This window comes from Pinus tabuliformis, chromosome 5_2, assembly GCF_031772625.1.
Source record: "Pinus tabuliformis cultivar Carrire ecotype Pingquan chromosome 5_2, CPIR1, whole genome shotgun sequence".
NCBI lineage: Eukaryota > Viridiplantae > Streptophyta > Pinopsida > Pinales > Pinaceae > Pinus > Pinus tabuliformis.
In genome coordinates, this window is record NC_142306.1 from 984,183,768 (window position 1) to 984,209,558 (window position 25,791).

Sequence of the window (25,791 nt, forward strand, 5' to 3'; positions counted from 1 at the left end):
CAGCATAAAAAGGCTAACAGGAGTTAAAGGAAAAAGTGGGAAGGTGCAACTGTGAATGAAGCACTTCATTTCGAACAAGATGAAATATGATATAGAAACTAGGAAGGATCATCATTCCCTGCCAGTTGTCCTCTGGGCTATATAAGTTGTCAGAAATGCATCCCTCTTTCAGGGCAAGGTCTTCGCCCTGTGATGGAGTTCCAGAAAATCCATGGAACTTACAAAACATTTGGGAGTGAGAAAACACATATTCAGATGCAGGTTACTGTGTTGGATACTGAAAATTTTAGACCATATAGATTTTTTGATCACGCTCTCCCGCCAATCCAGGGTCTAGTGAGCTGGGGGAGTACTCCACATCCCAGAGTATCAGTGGCCTACATTCAAATTCTTCACATATTTGGCTCTGGATGCTATTAGGTGATGTTCTTGAGTTGAATGAAGTTCTGTTTGTTCTAGTCTGAAGAAAAATCTTCTTTCACCTTATTGTATGGTATACTTTCAGAGCAGAGTTGCATTTAAAGGACAGCAATGCAATGTAATCTAGAAAGTCCAAAGACTTGGGCTAGAGGTGTATGAGATGGTGGCCTTTAGCATTGTTACTGAGAGCAACCGGTGAGGAATCATATTCCAAGTGGGAGCATCTAGGGAGCACGCTTCAAACAAATTTGAAATCCCGCCTACCTTTTTGGGAGCGTGGTGCTCACCAGCATGCTCCCAAGGTGCTCTCTAGATGCTCCTTGGTTGCTCCCTGGAAGCTTCCTAGGCGCTCCCTAATGGTAATGTTAAATTCTCAAAGTAAAAGTTGGCATTTCTTTAATCTTTTCCTTTTTATCATTTTACTTACCATTACTTCGAAGATGTTTGAGAGTGGTTCCAACCTCATTGGACTTCATATGGAGAAAGAAAAATTTCATAACCCATTCAAAATCCAGTTGACTTAATAATTTTCAAAATTTTAGGATTGATGTGATTGCGGCATTCTCATTGGATTCTATCATGTATGAAGATATGTTATTGCCATTTAATCAACAAACCAAGCCCTATATGTGTTATGAATAAAATAAATATAAGAATAATATAAATAATGTAAATAATAATAATAATGAATAATGATTAATTAACTAATAATTAGTAGTGAAGAGGCACGTCTCTATGGACATGACCGTTAGTGAAAAGGTACATGTCTAGCTATATATACGGGACCTTCAGTGGTAATCATATCAGCCCATATCGTTTGTACAATTCTTATATAATATATTTTGTCCTATAATGGATATATACATATACCAGATCTTCTGAGTATTTTACTATGTATGCGAACTTTGTTTGTAACATTGGTATCAGAGTTATTCGATCCTCTGGCTGCTCAACCACTGCATAGATCGAGTCTGATCCAACCTTTGGCTATTAATTTTTGTCAACCTTGTTGTCGTCACAATTCAAGTGTTTCCCTACATAGTTGGAGGTTCTCAATTCTCCTAGGTTCGTCGTCAGGGCTTTGGCCATTGAAAATAAATTTAAAAAATATCAAAAGAAAAAAATTATAAATTTATATAAAAAAATAACAAATAAATTTGAAGAAAAAAAAGAGCATATATATAAGGAAGAAAAATGAAATTAAAAAAAAGGGAGGAGTATCTAATATATATATATATATATATATATATATATATATATATATATATATATATATATATTAATTATTCATTTTTTTTTAATATAATATATATATACTATGTTGCCAGGAAACGTGGGTTCGGGGATGGGTACGTCATTTTTCGAAACAGGGTGCGTGGGTTCGTCAGGGGTACATTATATCATATATATATATATATATATATATATATATATATATATATATATATATATATATATATATATATATATATATTATATATATATGAATTTGTATATTTTTCAACTTTAAACAAGAAAACTAAAATATTTATGATTTAAACTTTAAATATTTAAACATGCACATCATTGAACATTCAACATTCACAATGAAATTTCAGAATTTCTAGTCTGATATTAAGTGCAAATTGGAGCTTACATATTAATAAGAATCATGATATATGTCCATTTTCATACTACATTGAAAATTTGTCTTAAGGCATCTCCAAACAAGAACTGGGAAATTTTAAAATACTAAAATAAAAATATCTAATAGTGAACAATGGCTTCCTCAAGCCATGTCATCAGCATCACTCAAATCTTCAGTCAACATGCTCTCCAGGTAGGGATCACTCTCATCTTGAGTCTCTTGCTCATCCATAACAGTTGGAGGTAGCTCAATAAGGCCATCTAGTTGTATCTCCTCGCCCACACACATAGCATTGTTTGTGTATTGGTCCCATCTCTTGAAAGGACCCTCCTTGTATCCAGGGTCTTTTCGAGATATGAGACGAAATGTGCTATGAACATACACTAAGTTCTCTGCCCTCTTTGAGCCCAACATATTCTCTTTACTAAATGGATAAAGGCATAGGTACTCCAATTCCTCCTGTAAGATGAAGAACTAACTACCTAAAATATTATGGGAAGCCCATTAAATTAATTAAAGATTAAAAAATAAAAACTAAAATGAACCCCAAAGAACCCAAAAGAACCCGATTTTTGGGGTTTCAAGTACCATCACAGGGTTCTCCGTACCCATCAAGACAAAAGAACCCAATTTTTTTTAATGAAGAATCTGGTTCTTCATAGAAGAACCCGGTTCTTATGGGTTCTTCTCAGAAGCACCCGAACCCGAATCCGGTACTTGGGGACGAGAACCCGGGACGGGTTCGAGAACCCCACCCACGGGTTCGGGAACCCATGCAACATAGTATATATATATAAGAGGGGGAAAGAGTTATATTAAAAGGAAAAATATATATATATATATATATATATAATAAACCAAAAAAAGATTATATATAGGAAAAAATGATTTAAAAAACAAATTACAGAAGAGATTATAAAGAAAATAAAAAAGAAAAACAATAGAAAAATTACCTTGTCGTCCACCAATTGCACAACCAAGGCCCGTGACATTTGTCCATGCCGCCAACCCTCAAGCCGCCTTCCACCCCTCGAGTTGCCTTTCGCCCTCGGGCCAACTGCAACCTCATTCCACATCACTGCACACAGCGCTTTTGCTCTCGCCACAAGAAACCGCATTATCCCACCCACAAACATGTTGAAGAAAATGTAACTAGATTCGATATTTATACATATACTTTTGATCTTTGTACTTGTAATGAAAAGAACTATTATTTTTTAGAATTATAAGAATGAGTTTCTTGCTCATTCCATAGGTCTAAGAAAGTCAAGGAGTCAAAGAGCTCTTCTTGAGCATTTATGAAATGCATATGAGTCAACCCAGTGTTGCGGGGGAGCGCACCCCCCCCCCCTCGCTCCCGCTCCCGATCCGCGCTCCGGGCGGGAGCGACTCGGGAGCAGGTCGGGAGCGCGCTCCCTAAAAAAAATTTCGCTCCCTGCCTTTTCGGGAGCGTTTTGCCTTTTTTGCATTTTTTTTTTGTAGTAATGTTCGAAATGCAATTTTTTTTGAAAGAAACAAATAGTTTTTGAGTGGGGCAACTTAATGATCAAGTCTAGGCCCTAGTATTGATATGAAATTCATGGTAATGTTAAATTCTTAAAGTAAAAGTGACATTTTCTTTAATTTTCATTTTCATCCTTTTACTTAAATTTTTAACATTACCATGAAATGACTCAGGATGTTTGAGAGTGGTTTCGTCCTCATTGGATTTCATATGGAGAAAGTAGAATTTTAGATTTCATTCAAAATCCAGCAGACTTATCAGTTTTTCAGGATTTCAGGATTGGGGGATTGCAATGTTTCCATTGAATTTTGTCATGTATTAGGGTATGGAACTCATATTTAATCAAGAGTACCAATCCCTCTATGTACCTTGATGTTAGTGACATTGGTTGTCGAACTCCTCTATCATGACCCTTCTAAAAATGTACGCATCACTCAAACAAAATCTTGACTTGACATGCTATGCTTTTTCTATCTTATGTTAATGCTTAGAGGGTGATATTAATGACAAAGATCCCTATACAGATACAAAGGTAATGACAAAGATACCTCTGGATATTAATGCTTGGAGGGTGATATTAATGACAAAGATCCTGATTTTGCAACAAGACTAAAAAATTAGACATTTCTCGTGGTGGCAAGAGGCCCAAGCATAAGAAATAGATAATAGATTTACTTCTCTTTTCTAGTTTCTAGTAGCTTTTATAACTATTGACTCTTTCATATTTATTATGATATTTTTTTAAACAATATATGACAATTTAAGTTTGAAGTTGGCAATTATAACTCATTAGTAATGAATTATGAATATGATGCTTCATGAAAGTTGAAAGTTGTTTCATTTCATTTCATTTTATAACATTTCATTTCATGTTAGATATTATTTGTTGTAATGGTTACACTTAGCTTACAAGTACAACTTTGGTGATCAATGATGATAAATGTTATATATTGAATTTTGAAAGCTTGAAACTTTAAGATTGATGAATCATGAGACTCAATATGTTGTATGTTACTATGTTACTAACTTGCGGACGTGGTTGATGAAGATTATAACTTCTAGATGATTGTTGTTATATGGTTCAATCTATGCTTTTTTATGTTTTTTATATCTAATTCATCATTCTACATGTTTTTGTTGACATATATGTATCAAAAATTAAAAAATATAAAATATATATATATATTTTTAAAAATTCGCTCCCAAACCGGGAGCTTCTGAAAATGGTCGCTCCCGCTCCCGCTCCCCACTTCCGCTCCCGCTCCCAAGTAACATTGAGTCAACCTAAAGTCAAGAACATCCCTCCAAGACCAGCGCAATCCTCTTAAAAACAAGCAAGCATATGAGTCAACCCAAATTCAAGAAGAACCCTCCAAGACCAACACAATCCTCTTGAAAACAAGCAAGCAAAACGATGAAAAGAACAGTCAAGTCAGCCAGCAAAATTGACATAAAGAATAGACACATCGGCTCAAATGAAGTGACACAACAATTCATTAACTCATGTCGGCTTGCATGCATGGACATACACCTATAAATAGGCAGCTGGGGTCACCGCAAAAGAACACAGAAGTATCTCGCATCTCTCTGAAGAAACTCGGATGGGTATAGGTCTGGACTTTGCATATTTTAAGGAGCACTCTCTCGGATAAAGCACAGTAGAGATACCATATCAGACTCACTTGAAATCTCATCAAAGTCTCAGTCTCCTCCTTGTTACAGGCCTCGGTGCATTACTGAAGCAGTATACTCCTCAGTGAAAAAGAGATGATATGAATTTCAGTGTCATAATAAGTGCAGTCACAAGTATACACCCTCGGCAAGAAGGATCCCTATCAAACTCTGTCTCAGCCTTCATATATCATAAGCACAGTCACGATTTTGATGATCACTGTCTCACTGTCTCGGAATATACATGGTAAAGAAGATCGATGTGATCTCTGTTGTAATGTAGCAGCCATGAAGCTCATAGCTATGATGAGTCTCTCAGTGGAAGTACAGGGATATTCTCAGTGATGTTGCAGCAGTAATGTATGTCTCCATGGTGCAGTGAAGATGATGATTTTAGCAGTATGAAAAAGAGGATTGGTGACTTGGTCTTGGAGTGACTCAATTAGTCAAGGGTCATGGTCTCAGTGTTCGTCAATTGGAATCTCTATAAGAAGAATTTTTATACGGGTTTTCCTCTCCAAGAGGGAGAGGTTTTGGCATTGGCAGAATGCCAACTGATTGTGTCCTTCTCTCTTTGTTATGGTAGCTATTTAATGATTAAAGAAGACACACTAATGATTAACAAGCTAAGCATTAATAGTTATCATGTAAAGAAGAATCTCATTAACTCCATGCCCTAGATTCTTCAACAAAACAAGCATCCGTTGTTGTCGCTTCCCAAATTTTGACACATCAACTTCATTCACCCCATGTTGCAACCATTTTCAATGCCACCCACCACTGCCACATTTGCATAACTTCTGAGCGACGCCCCCTAAAAGAGTCGCCACTTCTGCCATTCTCGAATCCGGCAGTCATCCACTGCAGCCACAAACCATTCAAGCATCAACCACACCACCATTTGTCAACAAATGTACAACCTCTCTCAAACCAAGACATCTCATTTACATTACAGTCACCATTTGCACTATCGTTGTTGTCGTACATATTTGTCGTGTCATAGCTGGTAAATATTGTTTGCAAATTTGTTAGTCCACCTTTGCCAATGGGGTAAGGAAAGAAGATGCAGCATTTTGTTTGACTATGTAACATGACCCATCACAAGAGTCATGTGCCATCACTTTTTAAACTTTAGAGAAAAGACATTATGTTATAAAACTTAAATTAACTTTGGAGAAAAGACATTATGCTATAATAATTGTTATATAAGACAAATATATTTAAAGGGGTACTTTTAAAAAGTTTTTAAAAATAATTTTAATTACCAAGGAAGGTTATAAAGTTAGAAAAAAGGGGTTTATTCGAACTAAAGAGAAAGGACTTAAAATATTATTTTATAAAAAGAAATATTATTTAAAATATATATATTACAAGTATATATTTCAAAAAGTCTAGAAGAAGTTAAAATGAGTTCCACACATATGCCAACATTTTGGACTATATGTTTTGTTTTGTGAAACAAAATTTATGTATCTGAGGATTCATAAAAAATGCAAAATATGTTGTCCAGCATGTGGGAAATTATTCAGTATGAAAGAACCCCATGGTAACGAGCATATGCAAATGAAAAGACTAGAGGAAGAGCTCGCAAAACTTGAACAAAAAAATGAGGAATCAGAAAAGAAACATAAAGATCTCGAAGATATGTTATACATGTCAAAAGAAATGGAAGAGAAAATTTTGCATCTAGGGACGATAGTCATAAATTACTTGCAAAAGCTAAAAAGACCAAAGATGCAAAGAAAAAATAAAAATAAGAAAAAGAATATCTCAAGAAGAAATTCAAAAAGAATTTATCGAAAAAGGAAGAAGAAAATTTGCACCTAAAAACCCTTAATCAAAGTTTATTAGAACAAATCAGAGATTTAAAAAATGAAAAGCTTGAACATCAAAACACTGCGAATAAGGCTAATGAATCAGAAACTAAAGAACTCTTGTATCTCAGAAAACATAATCAAAGTCTACTCACTCAAATTAAGAAACTTTAAAATGATTGAAGAACTTATCACAAAAGAAGCATCAAAATCTTCAGAGATAATAGTCCAATTTGAAGAAAAAAGAACGAATACCGATCTAGTTAATATTACAACTCAAGAAGAAGATAAACCAGTTGAAGTGAAGACATACTCAGAAATTGCAGTTCAAACAATGGAAATTTCAAGTAAAGATTACGCAAATAATCATGCAACCTTTGTACCTGAAAGAAATTGGATATCTTCAATAAACCAAAAAATCACCACAAACAGATTAAGGAGAAATCAGATCACAAGAACTCCTTAATTTGGCAACATCAGTGCTTTCACAACTACATCAGTGCTTTCACAACTATTGAACACTTCTTCTATAGAGAGAGGTGTTTAGCAACTAGCTCAATTTGTTTTTTTGGACCTTTTGGTCTTCAAACTTTAGCGTGCAAATGGCCTATTTTGTAAACATAACTATTTGATCATGTTATTGTTGACAATTGCTAGATAACCAATTTCATTCCATAAGTCAATGATCTAATTTTACTATAAGGCTTGCAAATTTGTATGTTGTTCGCAATTGCTAGAATCTAAATTCTAGATGGTTGATGCCAAAATGATTAATCATTAATGTACAATGGATGTCATTTCTACTTGCATTAATGTACAAATATGCATGTATTCTAATATGGCATCTTGCATGATTTTTTTTAAAAAATACAATATATATATAATGAATGCTCCACTCCTGCTCAAAGCAACATTGGCATTTACTAGTTGCTTGCAAATCCTGTGAGACTTGTACATACCAGTGGGAAGTTAGAAGAAACTTCGTTACGAATGCACCCCTTAAGTCCTACCCTCACTTCTCCCGACCCACTTCCACCACCCCAAAAACAAAATCATGTCCTATGAATCGTTGGTGTGATGATGAATATGAGGCCCTCTACAGCGAACTTCATTATGCACTCACCCATCCTCATCCATCTTACCCCAACATCAAAGCCTCCAATCATCGTCTTCTATACTACAAGAAACACCTCTTTGTCTCTTAGAGGAGATAGGAGTTTTTTACCTCCTTTATTCATTCTACTGAACATTTTGGCACACAATCTTCCCCCACCACTCGCCCCTCCCATCAAAACTTAACCCCGAGTCCCTATTCTCACACATTTCCACCCTCTATCATATCTCTGGACAGCCCTAGATTTAGGTTACATCTCCACCTTCTTCATGCTTCTTGTCCACATAAAAGGACATGAGATTAGGAAGAATGTCGTGAACGCCAAGGACCAAAAGATTAGTTCCCAGCAACGGCACCAAAATGTGTCGCTTGACGGGTTAATGAAAAGATGAAGAATGAAAATGACGATACAATGAGAAAGGATGTCGAAACACCGAGAACAAGAAACTTATTCCCGACAATGGCGCCAAAATGTTGATGGAGATGCAAGGTAGTCCCTATGAAGTGTGAAGATGGAAAGACCTGTCGACAACCAACAAGTCCAGAAGGCAACTGAATGTCCTAGAAAATTGGTTAATTTTAGCAAGTTAAGGATTAGATTAAATTATCTTGAAAGACCAGTTCCTTTAATGGAGTCAAACACTTGATTGATATGAACTATTCACCAAGTAACCAAATGAATAGTTGTTGCCTTAGGATGATTCACTATCCTAAATGAGATGCAACACCTAAAGTCTAAGTGAAATGAAGAATCTCGATTGATTTTAAGTTAGATGCCTAACTAGATGATTCTTTTCCCTGTGTTGTTTTGAAACTAGTCTCTAGAGTAGGTTGTGAAGAGAAACCAAGGGGAAGCAAGGTATGGCTTCATTAACAATCCCTCCCCTTGAGTTCTAACCACCTGATGTCTCCGGTGTTGCAGAGGTTGTGGCTCTGACGAATGCAAGGTCATCATGTTAACCACTAAAGAGGTTCAAGATTTTGCAAACTAGATGGGAAAGGTGGTTCTAAGAGTCTTTCAACCAAGTTTATACTTGGAGGTAAGTTAATTAAATGCAAGTCTAGTCCTAAGATGTAAATGCAAGATGAGAGATTTCTTTTAGTAAGATTGTTAAGAACTTAAATTACAATGATATTCAATGTATAATGACAATCTTCAGCAAAAAAAAAAAGTGCTCAATGCCAAGATAGAAAGCACCAATAGACAGTTGCTCATGAAATAACCATAAATGTCCAATAATGCTTAGAGAATACAATTAGACAATGATAGCTAAGATCACAATAGAGTGCCAATGTACCAAATAGGTACAAAAGAGAACTTAAACGCAATTAGCAATTCTTTAGATTCTCAAGATTACTCTTATCACGATTATGATTATCAATTTAGTGTTATTAAGAGTGACTTGTTTTAGCAAGAATATAAACTTAGATATAGAGCTCACTTGCAATACACAATATTAGTTACACTTGTCACAAAAGAAATTTCCACAATGACCATAAGAAACAATGTAACTACTTATTCAATTATCCAATTAATGTGATGGCAATGACAAGTAAAGATATTCCTTAGAAACGATGTCACAATGAGAGAAAAAGAGCATTAATCCACAATGAGATTTCTTAGAGCAATTAACCAATCTTATTACCAATCCAATTTAACCTTCAGAGCACTTATGTTCATCAATTAGATTTTCCAATTATGTTCTTGAAACAATAAAGAGCACTTAAATGCAAAATGTTGATGCAAAAGATGACAAGACACTAATGAACCCTTTGATCAAACTTTAAGCCCAAATCACTTCAACAATTAATGTTTATGAATTAGATGAGTTCCTTGGTTATTTTTAGAGCCTTTAGTGCAATTTATTATTGCTGCAACCTTGTATTTAGAGGTCTGTAAATTTATATCAGATCTTGTAATTATTATACCAGCACTTAGAGAACAATGCAAGATGTCAAGAATGAGCTAGAAATTTGAAACAAGAGACCTTGCAATGACTGCCAATCAGTTTTGAGACTACTTATAGGCTATAGATCAGATATTTAACATTCAGATCATACCTTTAAAAGGCATATATCAGACCTATATCACTCAGAAATTCAGTGATTTAGTTTTCAAAAAGCCAACAAGGAGCCAAATAACCAATGCCAAATGAGCTCCAATGATTAGTTAATGAAGTTAAGTGATTGTTAATTGATCTTTGGTCACTTTTAATGTTTTTTATTAGATTTATAGGACTGAATAGATGGCTGTAGCAAAACAAAGAAGAAAATGAGGGATAGAGAAGCAAACCAAGAGGCCTAAGGGCCTAGTTGAGGGCTAGAAGGCTTGGAGATGACTTCCACTTCCTGCAACCACAATGTTAGGAAGAAAATTGCTGCAAACACAAGATGTCAATCCACTAAAACAATGCAAAATTCAGAGTGCAAAATATAGGGCTAGGGCAAGGCTTCAAGAAAACCCCAACACTAGGGCTAGAAGAGGCCAAGGATGAGGCTAGAGGCCAAAGAAGGGTAATGATAGAGCAAAAAAGGTCGAAAAAGTTTATGCCTAGGGGAAACAAGCCCACAAGGGCTGACGTCAAGCCCTAAAGGGCTTATGCAGGGCAAGTGAAAGGCCCTAAAAGAGTCGCAGCACAAGGGAAAGGCCCTTTATGGCCTGCGGCAAGGGCTAAGAGGGGGGCCAAGGGCTCAAGGAGGCCCTCTAAGGGCACAACCAACCCTAAAAGGGATGTAGCCTAGGGTTAAGGCCCTAAAAAAGGGTTATGGCTCACCCAAAGGAGCCGCTAGGGCTCAAGGCTAGCGGCTAGGCTAAAAAGGGAAAAAAGGAGGTCAACAAGGCTAAATGGGAGGATGGCTAGGCCTTGGAGGCCTCAAACAAATTCCAGCAACCTACAATCACAAAATTTCTCCAAAAATTTGCTAAAAATTCGCTTCAAAATGGTGGGCGGCTTCCCTTCTTCAGTGGGATGTTGAGTTGCTGGGAGCTGGGGAAGCTAGTTCTTACCCTCAAGGGCCTAAATCAACCTTCTTTGCTTGGATGAATAGCCCAGAAATATTTTGCTACTTCAATCCCTTGAGCTATCACCTGCACAAATGAATAAAAGAATTCCAAACCCAAAATATATACAAAAAAAAATAAAACCCCAAATATCCAAGTGCTGCAAAATAACAAGGGTTAGAAGAATAAAAATATTTACAAAATAAAATTACAAGCTCTCATTAGCATATTAATTCATTTTAGCCCAAGATCAAATAATACTTTTGAAAATATTTTTAAATAAATGACAATGGATGAATAATTTCGAAAGATAGGTTGGCCAAAACCCTTCTGCAAAATAGTTTACCACAACGAGAGTTTAGAGCCCAAACAAGGTCAGCTCATCCCCATAATCTGTGAACTTGAACCCAAAGGGTTAGCATACTTGTAAATCTCTATAATTTTCTCAAGATAAAATTGTTAGATCATATGGTGAATCAAAACACCTAAGATAACTCGTACCAACGTCCACGTGCTCAAATTTTCTTAAAATATCTATTTTTCCCTTGGTGGAGGACATCCAAATATTTGACATTCCTTTGAGCCATGAACATTTGATTATTTTCCACTTGGAGAAAAATTAATTTTTCTAATTAATTTTTACTCAAAATTAATTAATTTTCTTGCTTAGGATTTTAATTTAATTTAGCTAGAAAAATTAATTTATTGACTCTAGAGGGGAATAATAATTTTTTCCACCCTCAAATATTTTAGCTATGGTGTCTGACTACGAGGGACCATGCACTAAAATATTTTTTAAATCAAATAATTACAATATCCACCCTTGAAAGGGAAAAATACCTTTACACATAGACCCTTAATAATTTACCTAATTCTGCGACAAAATATGATCTAGTATGCAACCAAGTGTGCTTGTAACAAAATAATTTAGCCATGGTGTCTGACTGTGAGGGACCATGCACTAAAATTATTCCCAAACACACTTTTACAATAGACTCGATATAACACTAGGACTCACCTAAGACCTTGTCAACAAATTCCATCCTAGCTTTGCGATTGTAGCAGGAAGAAAAACTCTGTCAATTAGGCGTGTTTACAAACACACATAATTCGGGGAGGTTAAAAACTTCCTAAGATGTAATCCTTTCCCAAAATCGGAGGCTTATCTAGGTGTTGTTACATAACTAAATGGTCATACTAGCATCATTTACAATAAACTTGTAGAAATTGGGTTTACAATGATATAATCATGTTGGCTAATGACTTTGATCTTTGAAAATTTCTCTTGACATCCTCATACATTGCTCACTCAAAATGTCAACAAAATTGTGGTAACATGTTACTTATTGGATAGTGAATGAATGAATGTTCCTAGGGGATTTATTGCATGTTATCCATGAAACTCCATTAACAAGTGTTTAAGAAGCATAAATATATGAAGGGGTAGCGAAAGCCTTAACCTTTAGGTCTCCTTGAAGAGCGAGTTGCCCATATTAAGATCTTTCATGACTCCAAATCTCCCAATGGCTAGGCATTGATCCCAAATCCTTGGTGGTCATCAAAAACTCAAACAATATCACTCTTTTAAACCTTTATTTTCATCCCTTTAAGGATAAGGAGGCTCGCCTAGGACTTGGTGCGAAACCTTATAGAAGAGGAAATTTTGAGTTTGGTTTGAATAGAAATATTCTTTTCTATCTCCTCTAAAGGTCCTCAAGTTTTCGTAGAATTCCCATGATGGATTCTTCATAAATTTTGATGCCCTAGTTGTCACATCAAGAGGGAACCCTAGAGGACAATCCCTCAACTTAGGAATTCTTTGAAGGCAATTTCTTTGCTACTTGGTGAAGTAAATCATACATTGTCTTTTCTCTCACCTACCTTGAACTTGGATGCACATATATATCATGTTAAATTTCAATTGTAGGTCTCGTGTTGTTTCTTCTCCAAGGGTTTTTCGTGGAAAGTTTTAATAGCTTCTCCCAAAGCTTGCACTTTTGTTGAACCTTTATATTGAATGACCTACCTTCCCTCACTTATGTTGGAAATGTAACTAGTTTTGTTCTTCATAATTGTTATTGTACTCATTTCAATATCTATCTTATGTAAAAAGCAAAAGAAGAAAAGAAAAAATTATTATTTTAAACATGGGTTTCATGCTAGTTACCCACCATTTTGTGGGTGATATCCCAAGGAGAAAAAACTTCTCCAAGATGGTCCTCAGCGAACAGCCCCTTGCAACCACCAACTAGCTCGTTGTGCCACTGCTCCCCCACCTAATCCAACCATGTGGTCCCTCACTCATTTGTCATGATCGTATGTTTGAAGGCAAGCCTTCCGAACCTAAAGGTATGACTTGTCATTTGGTAATTGGGTATTGTAGTTTGTTTGTCATGGATACTTCTGGGCATGGATTCATAGGGGGATTCAACAGAAATAATGGGCTAGTTCTGTGCTTTTGTCCCCCTAGACCTCTTTTGGATGTTAACCTTGGACCCTAGTCTCGTGGGATCTCTTCCACTGACCTTTGGGCTCTAGGGATGGTACTACATGCAAAACCTTGATTTTGGTTGTGTGGTCCCGCTCCCTCCACATATATCACTCCCCTTCCACTCATTATAACTCCATTCATCATTTCTCCAACCTGGGTCCACGATCCTCCACTGAGTCCACATTGGGTTAGCCTTCCTCCTCCGCTTTCCCACACCTTAGGTCGGGCCTGGAATGATGCCCCAGATATTGATGCAACTGAAAAGAAAATTAAAAGCATAATTGGCCACATTCAACAGGATATGTACCGCAAAATGCAAAAGATGGTTGGGACAAACACATTTAGCACGTGGACAAAAGCCAATACATGAGCTCTACCCCATTATCATGGCCATCACCCTGGTTCCTATAGGCCCTAGATGAGCCTCCTTTATCATTCAAAAACCCATGATTGTCCCAACCCCTAGTGGGCAATGAACAACCTTACCTTAAAGGGGGCATCCACTACTATACCTTACACATCATGCTCCTATCCCTTGAGCCTCGAGCAATTAATCAAAGAAAAATCATACAAGGCAAAAGGCATATAAAGAAGGGTGGAAAAATCAAGGCCGGGGCACCTTATGTACCAAGATCCCTCTTATACATTATATACCCAAGGGTGGGCTTCCCTTTTACTAGCTACTGTTGTACCCCAACATGTGGCCCAAGGTTGCCCCTTTCATTCCCTACTCCATTCATATCTTTATCACATGCCACCACCCTTTGAAGGATGTACCTTGGACATACTATCCACTTTAAAGGTAGAAACCACCTAATAGGGGTAGTTGGTTAGCTCCATTTGGAGCTTGGAGACATTAGCATATGCCAAAGCCCACTATGGAAAAGCATGTCATTATGAAGTGCCCACCTGTTGTCCATGGTTTGTAAGCTCTTTATCCTGACTTCCTTAAATGACTTCTTGTATTGGAAGGCTAGGGGACGCATTGGATCTTATGCAGGATTGCAGATGGTCTCCATTTTGGGTTTGGTCTTCCTATACAGGGTCCTAACCCTCCAGAGGGCTACAGTGGCACATGTAGGGTGTGTGTAGAGAGCTATGGGCCTACACAATAATAGATAACACTCTATGGATCCCCATGTTGATTTGGGGAGCATCGGATGTGCTCTAGCCACGAAAATTGGTGGAGAGGCTAAAGCACATGAGATCTCCAATTACCAAAAAATGGTTTGGGCAGATTCTAAATAGTTTGGGAGATATTAAAATAATTAATATTTTTAATGGAATCCCTAAGTCTAAACTTAGGGAAAATAAAATATTAATGTGAATTAATATAAAACTGTGTTAAAAGGGTCCAAAAGTCATGGATCAATCTAGAGTTAATCTTAGTCATTGATTAGGGACTTAATCTCAGTCATTGAATTGTCAACAAGAAAGTATAAGAGGAGGCTTGAGGGTCACTTGGAAAATACACTTAGTTGATCAAGATTTCGATTTTTTGGGGCAGGGTTTGCTGAGGAAGTCGAAAGGGTGATCAGAGTTGTAGCTGAGGGGTAGTGAATACAGAAGCAGAGAGGCAGAGAGGGTACCGGGAGAATTAGCGCAAAAGCCGGGAGAGAGGGACGCAGAGCCAGGCAGAGGCCACGCAGAGCTAGCTAGGGCCCACGCAGAGGCAGCCAGGAGCTGCGCAGTGCCTTAGAGAGCCAGCGTGGGTGACGCAGAGGCTCTAGAGGCTGACGCGGTGCCTCCAGAGGTTGACACAGGGGTTATTGGGCTGACACTGGGTCACGAAAGGCTAACGCAGTCCCTAGAGGCAGATGCAGGGGTTTTCGTGGGGCAGATTGGAGCTGGGAGCCGTCGGAGTGTTTATTAGGAATTTCAGCCAGAACATTTGTCTCCGACTGAAAGGTACTACTGTCGATATTATTCTCTCTTGGGTGAGCCGGTTTTGGCACCCAAATTGTATTCTGAAACTACTTAATAATTAAAAGTTTAAAACCCTTAGATAGTTGCACCGATTTTCCTGCATTGGGTTTTTACGAGTACATTGATCCAAAAACAATAGTGTCACTTGTGTGCTTGTTTTGTTTCCTTCAGTTGATGATCTGTAATGTGTTGAGCATGTACTTGTCTTTATTTTCAGTATTTACATGGTAAATAACTTGTTAATTAATCAGAACAAGTAGGCATAAATAAATCAAAAAGTACATGAAGGGTTTCTAACAATTAGACTTAGAAATCCCAACATGATATGAAAGCGTGGTTGCAGATCACAGAAGAACTGAGGACATCTTCCGAGCATAGCAGCAGCAGTAGAAAACAGATGTCCCGAGTGATAGAAGTTGTTCCTAGCAGAGAAGCAACAAGGAAGGGGTGACGCGGTGCCTGCGTCATCAAGTTTGAGTCAAGAAGAGGATCAACGCAGTGGCAAAGGGGAGCAGACTCGACCTACGCAGTGCCCGATCATCTTTCTCAGTCAGGAAGGATTGATGCCCGTGGCCAGGAGGTGCAAATTTTGCTGGTGCCAAGATTGCGCAGAGCCTAGAAGCTCTAACCTTCAGTTTGTTGGGGCTTAGGAGGCTGTGGTTAAGTTGCAGAGTGAAGCTAGTGGGGTACTGTAGTCAGAACAGTACCTAATAGGGCAAGACCAAGGAGGAGGGAGTTGCTACGGAGGATTTCTAGCTAAGAAATCCAGATCAATGGTGAAGCTGCACTAAGGATCGAAGTGGGGGCATCTCGACATTGGCAGAGGGGTTTCCAGGGGGTAAATCGAGGCTCAGAGAGAGACACACCAAGGACTTCTAGAAGGGAAGTAGAGGAGTAGCGAGATGGTAGTGAACGAGGTAAGAGACCAGGACAGACTAGACGGAGCCTCAAACTTCGTAGTCTGGAAGGCCAGAATCTTGTCCGTTCTAGACAGGAATCGTGTCAAGCACTTCGCCTTGAGGACGATAGCGATCCCAGTTGACCCAGCTGAGAACGACAAGTACAAGGAGGCAATGGCAAGGGCCAAGAGCATCATCCTTGACGGGGTCAAGGACCATGTAGTACCACATATTGCCGAAAAGGACACGGCAAATGAGATGTGGGAGGCCCTAAAGAAATTGTACCAGCACACTTTTGTGCAGAGAAGGATGCTACTTGAAAATCAGTTGTGGTCATACCAGATGCAGAAGGGAGAACAGATCGACCCCTTCCTCGGTCAATTAAAGGAGATCCGGGATCAACTAACTTCCATATGAGCCACGCCGGATCAAGAATTGATGGTGAGAACAGCCCTGAATGCAGTCTTAGAAGACTGGGAGGTGTTTGTCCAGAGCATACTAGGTAGGGCGACCCTTTCTGATTGGGAGGAAATGTGGGTGGCTCTTCGCCAAGAAGAGATCAGAAGGCTAAGCAAGATGGGAAGCAGCGGCAAGGGGATCAGAATCAAGAAGGAAGAAGAGGAGGATGCTGCCCTAGCATCTGAGGGAAACCAGGAGAAACAGAAGGACCTCTCCAAGGTCAAATGCTTCAACTGTGGGGAATTGGGTCACTATGCAAGCTAGTGTCCGAGGAAGAAGAGCAAAGGAGAGGCTTCCGAGACTAAGGCTACGCCAGCAAGGGTGGAGAAGGAATTGGAGACGGATGATGATTATGCCATGAGTGCTCACACGCCACTTGAGCGGAAGAGGGGAGACATCGAGTTGTAGTCAGACGGACTACAGGCGATGAGGGGCAGGATCCTCGAGGTACCTAGCCTCTTGGATTATACCTTGCTACGGGAGCCCCGAAGAGGAGTAGCTGGACTGGGGAGTGTCGGTAGAGACAGATGCAGATGGAGCGACAAAGGGAGCTACAGTGCAGGATTCCCAGGATAGCATGAGGTAGCAGTGCGAGATGCACAGAGTTTTTGCAACAGCGCAGAGGTCAGAGAGGGAGCACTTGTCATCGACAAAGGGAGCTTCAGCATCGGGAGTGTTTCTAGCCTGACGAAGATGTCAGAGTTGGGAGATCAGTTACTTACTCTCAATAACTGAGTTGCAGGTGCAGCAGTTAGCAGTGGCAGTGATATGGGCTACATGATGCAACATGATGAGAGGGGTTGCAGTGCAGATGCAGCAGTGGCAGTGGCAGGGCCATGGGCAGCAGCACGGATGCAGAGGGAGTTGTCGTACAGATGCAGCAGTGGCAGTGGCAGGGCCATGGGCAGTAGCACGGATGTAGAGGGATTTGTCGTAGTGGGTAGCGGTACAGGATGCAGCAGTGCAGAAGATGTTGGGCAGCAGACCTAGCATCAGCACAGGGACCGATGTCGGATGATCAGGGTGATACTCAATGAGGAGTATTACTAGAGCACAGTGCTCGCTAAGAGGGAGTGTCTATTTGGGGTAGCATCGAATGTGCTCTAGCCATGAAAATTAGTGAAGAGGCTAAAGCACATGAGATCTCCAATACCCAGAAATGGTTTGGGCAAGTTCTAAACAATTTGGGAGATATTAAAATAATTAATATTTTTAATGGAGTCCCTAAGTCTAAACTTAAGGAAAATAATATATTAATGTGAATTAATATAAAACTGTGTTAGAAGGGTCCAAAAGTCATGGATCAAGCCAGAGTTAATCTTAGTCGTTGATTAGGGACTTAATCTCGGTCGTTGAATTGTCAACGAGAAAAGTATAAGAGGAGGCTTGAGGGTCACTTAGAGAATACACCGAGTTGATCAAGATTTCGATTTTCTGGGGCAGGGTTTGCTGAGGAAGTCGAAAGAGTGATCAGAGTTGCAGCTGAGGGGTAGTGAATACAGAAGCAGAGAGGCAGAGAGGGTACCGGGAGAATCAACGCAGAAGCCGGGAGAGAGGGATGCAGAGCCAGCCAGAGGCCACGCAAAGCCAGCTAGAGGCCACGCAGAGCCAGCTAGGGCCTACGCAGAGCCAACCAGAGGCCATGGAGAGCCAGCTAGGGCCCACGCAGAGGCAGCCAGGGCCCACACAGAGGCAGCCAGGAGCTGCGCAGTGCCTCAGAGAGTTAGTGTGGGTGACGCAGAGGCTCTCGAGGCTAACGCAGTGCCTCCAGAGGTTGACGCAGGGGTTATTGCACTGACGCTGGGACACAAAGGGCTGACGCAATCCGTAGAGGCAGATGCAGGGGTTTTCGTGGGGCAAATTGGCACTGGGAGCCGTCAGAGTGTTGATCCGGGCTTTCAATCCAAACATTTGTCTCCGACTAAGAGGTACTACTGCCGATATTATTCTCTGTTAGGTGAGCCGATTTTGGCACCCAGATTGTATTCTGAAACTGCTTAATAATTAAAACCCTCAGATAGCTGCAACAATTTTCCCGCATTGGGTTTTTCCGGGGACATGGTCCAAAAACAACGATGTCACTTGTGTGCTTGTTTTGTTTCCTTCAATTGATGATCTGTAATGTGTTGAGAATGTACTTGTATTTATTTTCATATTTACATGGTAAATAACTTGTTAATTAATCAGAACAAGTAGGCAGAAATAAATCAGAAAAGTACATGAAGGGTTTCTAACAGTTAGGCTTATAAATTCCAACACCCCAAAGATGTTCAGAGATTGCTCGAGATTCACCTATTGGATGAAGAAGATGCACCTAGTTCACCATGCCCAGTCGGCCCCACGATTGTACCATGCACATGGCAGATGACCCAGGACTTTTATGTTGATGTAGCATCACTTACACCATCATTTAAGCCCTTACAGATGGTCTACAGGCATCTTCGATCTACTTGGAGACCCATGAGATTACTTGTGTGCCCTCACACCCATTGAGAGGACCACAGGTTTATTCTTTGGGGAACAAGGGGCCAACCCCTTGTCCAGTACTTTTGGGAGTCGTATTCATCATTGTGGCACTTATGGATTTCATTAGACTTCTTAGAGGGCTCAACGACATGTATTATTGATCATTCGACCTCTACAGAGGCTTCTTCTTTTTTATGAGCTAGTTTGGTGGGCTTGTCACCAAAAGTTAGTTGTTTTGCACATTATTTTATTTTAGAGGCTAATGTAGGCCCAATTAGCTAAATCGAACTAATGAGAAATTTATATATAGAAGTGATGCGGATTCATTTTAGCATCATCACTTGGATTTGGAACTAGTATCTCTTTAGAGATTTTTGCTATCCTTCTTGGAGGATGAATTTTTGGAGCATGGAATGAATTTTGATGTTTGGATAATTTTCATATGCCTTGGAGCTTCTTGATGGCAAGTTTTGAATGGTTGGATATATTCTTATACATGTAAGTAAAATTTAATGCTATTCTTTCTTTCTAATTTTGTCACATACATTGTTGTTGGGACTTCACTATACTAGGGCTTATTCGCTGCATCTCTTATGCGAAGTTGTGGAAATTTTGTTTCTAGATAGTGAATGCTTCATGTATGGGCCATGTATAATGAATAAATGTTCCTAGGGATTTTTCATTACTGAAATTCATCTTTACAAGCCATTTACCTTGCAAAAAGAAGTATAAAGTCTTTGAAGTAGCTTTTGTTGCTACCCTAGTGCCAAGAAAAGTTGTCTTTGAGGCCTCCTTGACCTAGAAAATTCAAAGGTCCATACTACATAGTCATAATTCTACCTGACACCAATCTCCCCAAAGGACTAGGCACCGGTCCACCCAAAGGTGATCACCTTAAACCTATTTTCCTTCTCCCATTTCCTCTTCTCTAGGTCTATTCCTCTAGGTCACCTAGGGCATCAACTATCTCACGATCTAGCCATCCAAATACTTCGATTTTTGGTCCACAACTGCGCTAGTGTGTCCTCAAGAAACCCTCCAAATTTCATGAGATTCCGACGATGGATCTCGAGATATCGCAAGCCCTAGCTCGAAGATCAATTTTTGCCCGTGGTTTCCCATAGGCTAGAAACCTCACTGGGATCCTTGCATTGTCTTTCATTGAAAATTCATTCCTTGATCCCTTTCCCCTCCCTAATTAGGTCAAGCATATCATTGGTTACTAAATCCTATCCCTTGACCGAACCTCAGGTCCACTTGGTCTCATGAGGTCCCATGCACTATCAAGGTCAATTCTTCAAAGATCATTGGGAATCCAAGCTTTCACAAGAATTTCAAGGCCTAGGAACCTCAATTATAAGATATGAACCTTAAACCTAAACCTTGAAATTCCCCTTAAGCCCTTCCTTGAGAGCTTTAAACCTTGCCTCCAAAGCAAGCAAGCCACATATTTGAGCCTCTCTTGTGAACAGGCTTCTAGGATCACCCCTCACCCTAACATTGGTCTATCCATTTAGCAATCCTCATCATAACGGGTCTCCTCCCATCGGTGAAAGTCCGTAAAGAGCAGGGAGCGTTAGCTGAAGTAACAGTGGACTATTACTCCATTTGTTGCCCTTAACCTAGTAGTTGCCCTTCAAGGATCCCCCTTTACAAACCCCTGCTAGTTTGAGCAGTAACATTTTGGCATCATTGTCGGGGACACGAAATGTGTGTTTTGTTCCCTATACGACATATTGACATATGATTATTGGTGACTTTGTTGGAAGAATGAAGCCCTAGTTCTTCGTTAAGCTTTAAATTCAATGCTTGTAGCGTGAAGCAAGCATCTATCAAGGCAATTTAATTCACCTTGGCGACTCGATTTCAATCCTAATATGCAAGATCATAGAAAATGGACTATAGTAAAAGAGAGATTAATCTTGGTTCTACATTTGCAAAACTACCTGACGAAGACATTCAAGTACTGCAAAAGAATGGGAATAAATATGCAGAAACTTATCAAAATGTATTGAAAGGTATAAATATGGAACTCATGCTCAGGTTTTACAGATCACAACAAGTACAACTCGACATAATGAGGGATTTCTATAAGGGGTATCACAGTCACCTCTTTGACCTTGTTCGCCTAACCTATGCTTTGAATATTCTCACTGACCCGATCAATGATAAATGTCATTGTCAACAGCAAAGTCCCACAATGGGTAATCAATTGGGTGACATTGAAGAAAGCTCAAGCGTGAGTGAGGATGATGAGCAAATGCCAATTAAGAACTAGAAGACAATGGCGATGAGAAGACAAACATCTCCTCCAATAATGAAGAGTTGGATCCTCTAAGCCTCCAAATTACGCGAGAAAAAATAGATGAATATAGTAGATCATGCAGGGAGTTAGTAAGGGAATGTAATTCTAATGAAGTATTCTTTCATTTGCACAAAGGAGAGGTGAAGCTTCATAAAATTAAGTGTGAATATAAAGAAAACCCCACTAATTCTCTCCTCCTAGAAGCATATTACCAAAATCATGTAACAAATACCTTAGGAGTTGTTCTTCAAGAGAAGAGAGAAGAAGAAACGTCTCGCTTCTCAACCAACCAAGATGAAGATACCCTTGAAGATCTATCTGATGAGCAAGAAGATGAGTCCTTGTTGGGTCCACATGATGAACAAGATGATTTTGAGAACATGTGCATTGGGGATGATGAGGCTATGGAAAGTAAAGTTGAGGTTAACCTTACCTTTCTTAAGGATATCACCCCTGGTGACTCTTCTTTTGAGAACCTTGAGGAACGTGGTCCCATGAGCTCCTTGGAAGATGATATTGGAGTTTATTTCCGCATTGAAAAGGAGAGATGGGAAATTGTCGGACCTCAATTTGATTGTGCTCCCATTTATGATACCAAAAAAGAGGATAAGGCTGCGAGTAGTTTTACCTTTCCCCTAGGCATTACCTACGATGGCATATCCATCGATAACCCTAGGAAGGTGTTGTAACAAATACAACCACCCTCCAAAATTTTGCCTTAGCTTCATTTTGGAGCCTCCTTTCCAACCTTCACAGCAGCTTGCCTTCCTTCGTCAAGTTCACAAGCTTCAGTGTTTTGCTTGCACAAAGGCAGTCACAGCTCGATGCATTCCTCTCACAGGATGTTAACCCGAACTTGGTCTAGCTGCAGGCTGAGCAGCTTCACCAAGAAAATTGTGCATTTCTAGAGAGCAACTAGCCTTCCCTCCAAAAATTGCGCAATCTTTTTTGGCAGCCTGCTGGGCTCCAGGATTGCGCAATCCTGCCAGTCAACACTCCTACTAGGAATTGTGCAATTTTCCCCAGCAGGGCTGCTCAGCGCAGAATTTGCGCAAATTTGGGCAGCAGTCAGTTGCTCTGCCCAGAAATTGCGCAAATATCCTGGGCAGTCAGCCCAACTCCCAGCCAGAAATGCGCATTTCCTTCAAGCAGTCGAGCAGTCTCTTGCATGTGCAGCTGAGTTGACCGGTTCCCTCCGGGACTGAGCAAAACTGACTTGCATGCATGGGCTACTTCTCCCAAGGCAGCATGCAGAGGCATCCCTTGTTTCAGTGATCTGATACTGGGATCTAAGACAATTAAAAAGGTATTACAGACTTTGTGCATGGATTTGCCTATGTTATTTTATGCAATGGATCGATCAGATTGCAAAATACATAGACTATGAAGCAGTAAAAGACTATAATAGACAAACACATAAAAACACAGCAAGTTTAATAAGGAGTTCACCCAAATCTCCTGGGCTACATCTCCTAGTCCAGCTTTCAGTGGTGGCCTCTCTATTATGTCTTCAAGCAGAGTTTTTACAACAGTATGAGCTCAATTTGAGACTCAATACACCACAGATATAATAGTGAGAGTTTGCTTGAACCTCTCAAGCTTTCTCTGAGTACACAGACTCTCTGAATCACTCTCTGTCATTGTCTTAGCTCTGTCTTGGCACTGCTTGTTCTATCTTCTGTTTGCTATGGCTTTAAAGCCAAAACTACGCTGCCTGTTCGTTTCAGCTTCTCGGCTTTCAGTCTCCCCAGCCTCTGTCCACTCGAATCCCTCTTCTACCGTTACACAATCATTGCATAATGCATAAAGGGGAGGTGGCCACCTATTCTGCAATGTAAGAGTGCTTTGGGCCCTTAAAATCCTTCGGAATCCCAAACGCAGTCGTTTTATACTAACACAAGAAAATGCATTCACGACTGTGAAATTCCGCCAAAACACAGTTCATTTCGGACTTCAAAAGTCCTTAAATACGGTCTATTCCCCTATCAGGTCCGTCCTCAATCGCTATTGCAAGTCGCTTCGGTCCTGCTCCAAAGTTCCCCTTTGTATTTTTAGAAATACGTTAAACTGTGAAAATGCATTAGAAATGGCTTTTCTTCGGACTTGAAACAATATATAATAGCCTTAAGGAACCCTTTCGGATCCGGCTTATCGCATCGGCGCTTCACCCCTTGTATTTCGTTTACTAAACAAAATACACAAAATACATTAAGAATGCCTTTGCTGCGGATCTCAAATCTTATGAAATAATATTTATAAAGCTGCCGGGTCCAGTTCATTGGATCGCACATATGTATGTGTATAGTCCCAGCTCCATAAGGTTTCTCTAATTGCGATATCGCGATGCGATTAGTCGCAATCGCATATTGCTCATGCCCCGGGCCGTTGCAAGCGCTCTTTGTAATCTCCAATAGCGATCCTGTGATGCAACGTGGGCTGTCGATCTGCGCGCTTGATCGACGGTCCTAATTGACTCTACTGGTCACTGTCGCAAGCGTTATGTAGTCTGCGCCGATATCTGTTGATTGCCATTGCCGATTGTGATCCACCGATCAGATCTGGACTGTTGATCGGCCAAATCTGACAGCTATTGTGCATTTACTTGTTCAGACCTCCAATACTCTGTTTTTCTCTGTTTTCACGTGTTTTTGGCCTCCCGATAGTGTTTTCAAGGGTTCTTCATGCGCGATTGTTTTGATCTTTGGCATGATTTTAAGAGGTTTCAAGACTTAGGGAGTGTTCTTGGATCCATTTGGATCATTCAAGGATCTATGTTTAGCAGTTGGAGGTTACATGCAAGGATCATTTCAGAAACCTCCCATCAAGTGTCGCTTTCCCTAGATTTGTGGCATGCGCATCACAACCTCAATGTTATCAAAACTCATCAACCGGACGCTGCAAAACTCATTCCTTATATCAACCTTGCAGCTCTGACATCCCACATCACATCTAGGAGCAGTGGGCACATTCAGCTCAGCGATTTTGGGGTAAGCCCGCTTCCCATGCCTTCTGTTGCATTTCTGTTGCTTTTTGTGTCTTCGCTTGTATGAGTATTGTTTGCTTGATTTCTTTGAGCGCTTGTTGTCATTTACATGTATATTAGCTTGTCCTAGCACAATTTCAGTTTTCGTCAACAGGTCACTGCTGTCGCATGCATGAGACTGTTTTTCATGAACGGACGCTGATTCGGTGACTCGCCTCACCCACATGCATGTTGTTCCATTTTCTGAATCTGTCATTCACCATTTGCATGCATGAACATTCACTTATGCTTACACTCAATATCAACATGCATTCGCATTCAAATTCACTTTCAGTTGCTCGTCAGCGAGTCTGGCCAACCTCGGCCCGGACTCTGCCTCACCAAAATAGCGTTGTGCAATCTTGAGAGGGAAGGCTATGCCTTCCTCTCCAGAAATGCGCATTTCTGCCCAGCAAATGTTCCCCAAGCCTGCTTTGGGCAATCCTGAGGGACAGTGACTGTTGACCAAGAAAATCGCGCAACACAGTCACTGAGCTTGCAGCCATTGCCAGCGGAGATTGCGCATTGCACAATCCCAGCAATCCGCAGCCAGACTGGATTGTGCATTGCGCAGTTCCAGCAGTCAGTCAGTCTCTTAGTAGCCCAGATTGTGCCTTGTGCAGTCTTGGCAGTCGGTCTCCCGACCTCCAGCCGAAATTGCGCAACCTTCATGATCAATCACACAGGTATGTTGCAAGTCAGTTCTCAAGTTCATTTTGGTTTTCGACTGATAGATTGCTTTCCATGAGTGTTGCCATGTCTCCAGGTATTGCAGGTGTTCATCTGCCTCTCAGCAGTGCAGGTACAATGGTTTCCAAGAGAGCAGAGTCGAAGACACCGTCCAAAGCACACCTGGAGATGCAATCGATCAAATGTCTATGAGCTTGACTTCTCACAAAGATATCAAGTGTTCGTAGACAAGGACATCAATATATGACAACAGCAGCATCATGAACAGCAGCTGAAGGTAGCATACAGAATGAAGCAAACACAACGAATGCAACGAACGCAGCGAATGCAAGAGTAAGGTTGTTGACAACACGGAGGTGAAACAAAGTTGCAAGCTCAAGCA

General features: G+C 40.1%; 1 protein-coding gene across 1 annotated transcript in view; it reads right to left on the minus strand.

Annotated features, from left to right (window-relative positions):
• The window catches only part of LOC149162598 (SCY1-like protein 2 A), a 73,207-nt gene extending 70,042 nt beyond the window's left edge, over positions 1-3,165 (minus strand). The window contains exon 1 of the mRNA XM_089435233.1: positions 3,001-3,165. Within this exon, the coding sequence (XP_089291359.1) occupies positions 3,001-3,165 (165 nt within the window). The remainder of the gene's footprint in view (positions 1-3,000) is intronic.
• Positions 3,166-25,791: the final 22,626 nt, after the last annotated feature.